Below are 8,557 nucleotides of genomic sequence, written 5' to 3'. Positions count from 1 at the left end.
GTTTATGGGATGGTGGTTTGAGAGAGTAGAGACATGTAGCTTAGGAGCCAGATAATTTACAAAGAGGGAAAATAGCATTCAAGTAATATGACATTATATCTAGGCCTTTCCTTTTTTTTTTTAACAGTATAGATGGAGAAAGCAGTGATCCTTGTTTATATATAATAATTGTATATGCTTATAAGTATATCTTCTGTGCACTTAATAAATACTTAGACACATTAAAAAGGATTTGCATAAAAAGAAAGTGAGTTTTGGATTGGTGATAAAATGTTTGCTTAGAATACAGAAGACTGTAGGATCAGTTAATATATTTTATACATATGGAAATTGTAAATTACTTTTTTCATCATAACTATGATGGTAAAATATAAAACAAAGAAAAAGAAAGGGAAGAAAGATTTAATTCATCTCAGAATCTCATGAAATTTTGTTCTCTTTGCAAGGAAAACACAGCACTAGAAGAAGTGCCATTTGACTAGAGCAGTAGGAACAGGCAGAAACCATATCCTACATAGCTTTGACCAGAATACAGAAAGCTTGAGCCAGTACTCCAAGTATGTATAACCTTCAATGCCTTCCCATGGTAATCTACTTTTTCTAGTGAGGTCATAGTCACCAAAACCAGTACAACCAGCTTAGAGAAGTCAGTCAAGCATATGAGCCTTTAGAGGCCATTTTACATTCACATGATATGTTCTATCTATACTTCAGAAGACTTCTACCCACAACTGATAGGCTGTTGTATATCTAACTTTTTTAATTAACATTTTTAATTTAAAATGTTTGTTACTCTTATATAAAAAGCAACTGGATTTCATATATTAATTTTGTATTTTATTATATTTTAAGTCATTTCATTATAGGGGTTCTTTTGATAGGTGTTATTTTTACTAGGATTTTTAAAAGACTTTCATATCATAAAAAAGAAAGTTTACAGCATTCTTTCTGAATGGCCTATGTAGTAAATGTATAAAGTTACCTTTCCATACAGCAGCATGGCTTCTAATATTGATTTGAAATAGTTATCTCAGTAACAAAACTGAGAATACTAATTACATATACATATGTAAAACAGCTGGAATTCTCTTACAGTATTAGGAAAGTAAGGTTACACAAAATGTTCAGAAAATACCTTGAAATTTTGAAACTAAGGCATGTAGATATGTAACATCTGAGGAAACATTATAAATGCATATGGAAATAGTAATAAACATATGCATTATTTGCTCTAAACAAATTACTAAGTCCTTAACAAAATCTTGTTTGCAAATTTTCATTGAAGTGACATGTGCTGCACCTGTCTGAAGAAAATACAGAAATAAAGAGTGAAGCAAAGACTGAAAGAAAGGCTAATCAGAGACTGTCCCAACTAGGTATCCATCCCATATGCAGACACCAAACCCAGACAGCATTGCTGATGTCAAGAAGTGCTTGCTGAGAGGAGCCTGATCTAGCTGTCTCCTGATAGGTTCTACCAGAGCCTTACCAATACAAATACAGATTTTTGCAGGCAACCATGGAACTGAGCACAGGAACACCAATGGAGGAGTTAGGGGAAGGACTAAAGGAGCTGAAGGGGTTCAACCCTATAGAAAAAACAACAATATCAACAACAGGAACCCCCAGAGCTCCCAGGTACTAAACCACCAACCAAAGAGTACTCATGGAGGGATACATAGCTCCAGCTGCATATGTAACAGAGGATGGCACCAATGAGAGGGGAGGACCCTGGTTCTGTGAAGGTTCGATGTCCTAGTGTAGAGGAATGAAAGAGCAGTGAGGTAGGAGTGGATAAGTGGGTGGAGGAGTACCCTTATGGAAGCAGGAGGAGGGAGGATGGGATAGGGGATTTTCAGAGGGTAAACCAGGAAGAGGGAAAACATTTGAAATGTAAATAAACAAAATAACCAATAATTTTTTTTTAAAAAGAAGTGGTATGAATTGTAATAAAAAGAGACAAATAAAAATATTTATGAACAAATTTTACTTGTAATGTATTCCCTTTCTGTTTGGTTGACAGTAATATAGCAAAGCTTGAATAATGATGAGCATATTCATTCAAGTATTCAAGTACAGTTCACTAAAATCTATCCTTGGGTCAATAATAGAAAAACTTTTCTAATATGTTCAACCAAATATCTTTATTTAATAGCTTCCCAAGCAAGAAGAAATATATACAATAATAATTTCAGGACAAAACAAATGTGATGATATTTCCTCTCCTATTTAAAAGATTTTCTTTGAAAATTTAATATCTCCTGGTTCTTTACATGCGTACTTATTATCCATTATTTTATAAATACCATCTAGAAAGACAGCAGAGACTATTAAAATATTTTAGATGTTATCTAAATAACCAAATATGCTTGAGATTTACTTTTGCATACTTTCTATACTACATAGTTCTATTACAAAAGACAGCTCTTACAGCCAAAGTAAACCATTTTTGCATATTAACATGAACATGATGGCTTATGGAATCAAACACTGGGATGTTTGTTTGTTTGCTTGCTTACAATAATTTTTCTCAAATTTCAAACCTAATTTGAATTTAGGAAGTAAAACATCTTTCAGATTAAACTGTGTGCAGGAAGATCATTATAATAGGGGTTAATTTACAAGATCATAGGTCACAACTTTCTAAAAGTATGAATTACTATCAAAGATCAGAAGTAAAGAGGCAGTACAGCAATAATCATAAGTACGTTTTTTTTTTTTATAAATAATTTATTTATTTTTGAACATGAAATGCTTTTTTATAGCATGTTTCACAAGGGGAGGGGGTAAGAGGGGCCAGATGGTGGAAAAGTACAAAATCTTCTTGGCCTGTGCCTTGAAACATGTCATGGTCTATACGGTACACTGCCTTGAATTATGATCTACCTGCTGTTCTTCAGAAGATATGGTACACTGCTTGAGTTATGGTCTCCCTGCTATTCTTAAGATGATATGGTACACTGCTTTGAGTCTATCTGCAGTTGCTAAGCAGGATCTTGCAGTTGCCACGCTTCAGAGGACATTGTGCAGGTGGGGAAAGGTAGGGGGTGAGGGTAAGGGCGAGGGTCCTGGCTTCTGGCATCTCCCCCTTCTCTGTTTAGTTAGAGAAGGCATCTTATGATCAATCCCAACTATGTGAATTTTGAATTTGGATGTCTAATTATGGGGGGTCTTAGACAAGTTCACAACCCCAAAACACTGATGTGAGACGAGTCACATCGATGGTCGAAGGTTTTAGGCTGTCGACGATGGGCAACGTCAAGGGACTCCGATGTGGGTGAAAGGAGGGTGAGGGCCCTGTCTTAGGCCATGTAGGCTGCACCCACTCCCAGCACCACGCACTCCTTTTCGGCTGCATTGGGTGGGCCCCTGGGAAGTGGACCTACAATAATCCCGTCATTGGGCTAACTCACAGCCATCCTAGTCCCTTGTAAATGTTCAATTTACCAACCATTTGTCAGTTTGGGGTGTAATATTGTCATAAAGGAAGGCTCCCCAATGTTAGCGGCCATATCAAGGGCGGCCTTGGTTTAGGAAAAAGCCAATTTTTGTTGTGGTGATCAAGAGGCCAAGCTCTCTATCGAGAGAAACGGGGGCAAAGCCAGGCATACCAGGAACCCTTCTGGAGGGCGTGGAAGTCTAGCGGTCGACCGTAGGGGGGGAGGCAGGGGAGCTGGCAGCTGTGTCAGTCTCCTGCAGAGTCACTTCTAGATCCTCTTCAATTTTCGGCTGATGGTAATGAACTTCAACCGTCTTCTTGATGGCAGCATCAACCTGGTTCCGTGGATGACAGGTCGCGGGTTTTGATCTCTGTCTCGCTTAATCTTGATGTCCTGCGCACATCCTCTCAATGAGGGTCCATCCAGAGGGGTCCGTGCCTCGAGCCCCACGTCTGGGTGCCACTTGACCCGACTGGCAGGCCCTAGTTATTCGTGGGGGCGAGGAGGACTGCAACCTGCTATTCTTCAGAAGATATGGTACACTGCTTGAGTTATGGTCTCCTTGCTATTCTTCAGATGATATGGTACACTGCTTTGAGTCTATCTGCAGTTTCCAAGCAGGATCTTGCAGTTGCCAAGCTTCAGGGAACCTTGTGCAGCTGGGAAAAGGTAGGGGGTGAGGGTAAGGGCGAGGATCCTGACTTCTGGCCCATCTGGATTAGAACTTCTAATGGCAGGCATCACGGGTGATTCATTTTTGCCTGGGATGCTGCGTGAGTTCAAGCTCCTGGGAGTCCCTGTTTCTCTCGGGTTTTCTGGGGTTGAGTACGGAGCTGCCGCCTGCAACCTACTCTATGCTCGGGCCCAAAACCTAACTCCATAAGTACGTTTTTAAAAGGCACAGGCACTGAGATTCGGTGTTTGACAGTTGTCTCCTCCCAGCAGACCACAGCATTTTACAGTAAATGTAGATTGTGCCAACTGTTCATAAGATACCGCCACTGCTGAGATCATGCTCTGTGGTAGTTATTTTAAAACCCAAATTTAATTTCAGAATATCTTCAGCATGGGTTTGAAGTTAGTGCAAAAGGTGGTTATTGACAGAACTAGTCTGCAGCAATCTTTTATCATTTCCTATTTAAGACTACAGAAAATTTATAGATATAAGCAAGAGTGGTTGATTTTCATAACAAAAATAATTTTAATATATACCTAAAACTGCCCAGAAAGATTATGCAATAAGTATATATCATTTAACTTTTTGGTTTTTGGGTATATTTTTCTGTGAATCTGAAAAATTTTATCTTAACCAACTCTTTATGAATGTATAAGCCTCTTAGAAATTGCCTCTTTTACTTTTAAATTCTGATGTGCATTAAGTTCCATGAGAAAGGAGGTAAAATGAGCAGTAAATTATAAAAGTTGCTCTTTTTTTTTATAACATGTAAGTTTTGTTGATCTCATGGTAAAGCATCCTACCTTTCATTCTGATAAACAACTTATCATTTCTAAATATAATCTGCCACAGCAAAAACCAGTAAGAAGGCACTGCTCTAACTTTCAAGCTCAGAATTGAAATCAGTGAAGATACGGTTCATAGTTTAAAAAAGAAAATTCTCAATCAATTGTTGGGCTTTGACCTTCTCTATGTATCCATGATCTATTACAAGAACAACAATTAGAGAGATTATAGAAGTATTGTTACATTATATCCTAGAATAGACATCAGCATAAGGCTTAAGGATCTCTTTGAGGTGTTCATCCTTCTTCCTGATTTTCAGGAATATACTTTGAGTAATTGTTGATATCTACTTACACATCTGAATACATTTCTACAGTTGAACTCCATTCCAATGTCAAAACCATGAGAATAAGTTTGAAATGTTGTCTCTAAGGATCATGTCAGGGTACAATGGTATAAGCAACTCATCACTCATTGATGTTGACAAGCTGAGGTTATTTGTTGTAAGTGACTGGTCCTCCTTGACATAGAATCATTAAAGCTGTAAAGAGTCAGTCTTGCTGACCATTTAGCCCAATCCTCTGCCACATCTGGACTTAGAGCTTCATATCTCTCCAGCCACTGTCTTTATGATGTGAATCTTGGCCAGTGTCAGATTTCAGGTCCCATAGAATTCCTTGTGGCAGATCTTCTAACTGTTAGGTTATCACAACATGCATGACTCCTGAAAAGGAACAGGAATCAGGCTGTCTATGGGGTCACCAGGTCCTCTCTGTGTTTTAGATTTATCCTAAACAACTCTTTAGCTGTATCCATCACTTCATGATTCTCTTTCTTTTCTTCTGTTTATTTATTAGATGCACAATGGGTTAAACACTAGCATCTGTATTATAAACTATATAAGCTAAAACAAGTCGAATACAGAGAACAGAAAAAGAATTATATTAGCACTAAATTGAATAATGGTACACATTACATGGACATTCAGGTATTTTAAGTTTTGTTTTGTTTGGCATGAGTTGAGTGGAGGAGGATTCACAGGAATAAGTAAAAGAAATAATTAGATTTGCACATTTAAATAAAAATTCCATTTGTTCAATATTGATGTAATAAATACATGTATATGGGTATATATTTAATATACAAATACATATGTTGTATATGTGTATGTGTGGTAAGAATCAACCACAGGAGGGTATATATGCATTCAATTACTGAACTAAAATGCCAGATATTGGTTTTTTTCCAAAGTAAGTAAACATTTTGCAAATACCATCTTCATTATAGCAAAGGGAATAATGGCTTTAGATATCATGTATTGCTATCGTGTTGTTTCTAAAAGAAATCAGTTCTTATCAATAGTTCTAATTCAGTGTCAATCCAACTGTATTTATAATAATAAAAGTACTGTCAGTGTTAGTGATATTTGAGAAGTCTGAATACAAAATTAGCCCAATTCAACTGCAAATCTTTACAATATTGAGCATTACTCAAAAATTACATAGTGTCATTTTTTAATGATGAAGTGAAAAATCTAAAACAAGAAAAACCTTGAAAGACAATAAATAATCCTATTTATTAACTTAATAATTAATAATAATAATATATAATAATTAATAATTAACAATTAATAATCCTATTAACTTTGACAACTTTACTGTGTCCAGATTTTTTTTCACATATTCACTTTTTTATTGTAATTCACACATGGTTTTACAGACCAGAAATAGGAATAGCGCTACAAAATCCTCTTTGAAAACAATACCACAAGTAAATTTATTAGAAAACATTCAACTACATGACTTCCCTTTGTTGTACAAATTCATATACACAAAAATATGCCATCCCATGGATAAAGATGAAGCTGGATCCACATTCAGGGTGAGTCCCCAGATCATGAATATTTTCTTATCCTCATATAAGAAAATCAAGAATTTTTGTGAAGCAAAGTGAAGAAATGATAAAGGGGAAACCTTGCAAGACTATAAAACAAAAGCTGAATGTAAGACAAGAGAATATCAAAGAAGAAAGTGATAAGAAAATGAAGTGAAAAGAAAGAACCAATTTGGCGACATGAATTATGTCAGGCCCAGTGATTCACTCACTGTGAGTCTCCTCAGTGTTCTCTTTAGAGCAAGCTTGACATCCTTATTCCTGAGACTGTAAATAAAGGGGTTCAGCAAAGGCATCAAAAATGTACAAAACAGAGAGAAAAATTTCCCCTGATTCACAGATTCATCAGATGATGTTTTGATATGCGTAAGCAAACCAAATCCATAAAATAGGACAACAGTCATAATGTGAGAACTACAGGTGCTCATGGCTTTGCACAAACCTTTACCTGATGACAGTTGAGTGATATTGAAAAGAATCAAAGCATAGGAGGTTAAGATGAGAAAGCTAGATGCAAGGACTACTGTACTGACAACAATAGAACTCACAAGCTCATTGGCATAGGTGCTGCTGCAGGAGAGCTGGAGAAGAGGGAAGATATCACACATGTAGTGGTTGATGATGTTTGAGCCACAAAAACTAAGCCTGACCATACACCCTGTATGGACAATTGCACCAACAACCCCCATCAAGTATGAACCAAACATCATTAAGGAACATGTCATAGGAGACATGATAACCATGTATGTAAGTGGCTGACAGATGGCCACATAACGATCATAGGCCATGGCTGTCAGCAAATAACACTCAGAATTGGCAAAAAGGCACATGAAAAACAGCTGAGTCATGCATCCTGTAAACGAAATCACATTCTTCTCTAAGACAAAACTCATTAGTGTTTTGGGAGTAAAGACAAAGGAATAACATAAGTCAATAAAAGACAGATTAAAGAGAAAAAAGTACATAGGTGTCTGAAGATTTGAATTCCAGCAAATGAGACTCATTAAACTCAAGTTTCCCACCACAGTGGTTATAGAGTTCACCAGGAACAAGAAAAACAGGGGCATCTGGAGTTCAGGTTGATCTGTCAGTCCAGTGAGAATGAACTCAGTCACAGAAGAGTCATTCCCCATAGCCATTTGTATCATCAGTAGATCTGTAGAAACAGTGGTGAAGGGTCATATTAACTCGGACTTTGTCACTGATTTAAAAAGAACAGTTGAAAAGGACAGATAAAGCTGTTTGTTACAAGTTTATGGTTGTCTATAAACAACCATATACACTATACAAAGCTACTATACAAAGTATTCAGAGAACATTCTTCCCATTCCTGAGAAATAAATCCCTGTTTCTTCTTTCTTATCAATGACTAGCATCAATTGTGAGAAAATACTGACAGAATTCTTGAAGTATTTAAACAATATTTTCTCCCTTTTCTTCAATCTTTATTAGGAATTAGGAACAGAAAGAAATAAGCCCTGTCTCTTGAACCAGTGACTTTTATAAAGCTTTGCATTTCTTTGAAGGGATGCTATGAAGGTAAAGACGTTTGATGAGATGCTCACCTCGGATGCCCTGGATATGTCACTTCTGTGAATCACACAGTTCCTTTCACTCCAGTGTTCTAAGGATTCTAAGTTTCTGATTATGAAGGGGTATTAGCTATCAGTACAATTCTGGTTCTGGCCCCCTACAGTAGCTATGTCAGGTATATGACATGATTTCAGTTTGAGAACTCCTTCAAAAGGTTCTCTTTATTTGC

General features: G+C 36.8%; 1 protein-coding gene across 1 annotated transcript; it reads right to left on the bottom strand.

Annotated features, from left to right (window-relative positions):
• Window positions 1-6,980: 6,980 nt before the first annotated feature.
• On the bottom strand, window positions 6,981-7,943 carry LOC114611105 (olfactory receptor 143-like). The gene has a single exon (XM_028755757.1). The coding sequence runs from the start codon at window positions 7,941-7,943 to the stop codon at window positions 6,981-6,983; it is 963 nt and encodes a 320-aa protein (XP_028611590.1).
• Window positions 7,944-8,557: the final 614 nt, after the last annotated feature.

The sequence above is a fragment of the Grammomys surdaster genome, unplaced genomic scaffold, assembly GCF_004785775.1.
Source record: "Grammomys surdaster isolate TR1022 unplaced genomic scaffold, NIH_TR_1.0 126086, whole genome shotgun sequence".
Taxonomy (NCBI): Eukaryota; Metazoa; Chordata; class Mammalia; order Rodentia; family Muridae; genus Grammomys; species Grammomys surdaster.
This window is presented reverse-complemented; position numbering and strand designations above follow the sequence as displayed.

Coding starts and splice junctions, on each gene's coding strand:
- LOC114611105 (XM_028755757.1), bottom strand. CDS start 7,943: ATGATACAAATGGCTATGGGGAATGACTCTTCTGTGACTGAGTTCATT.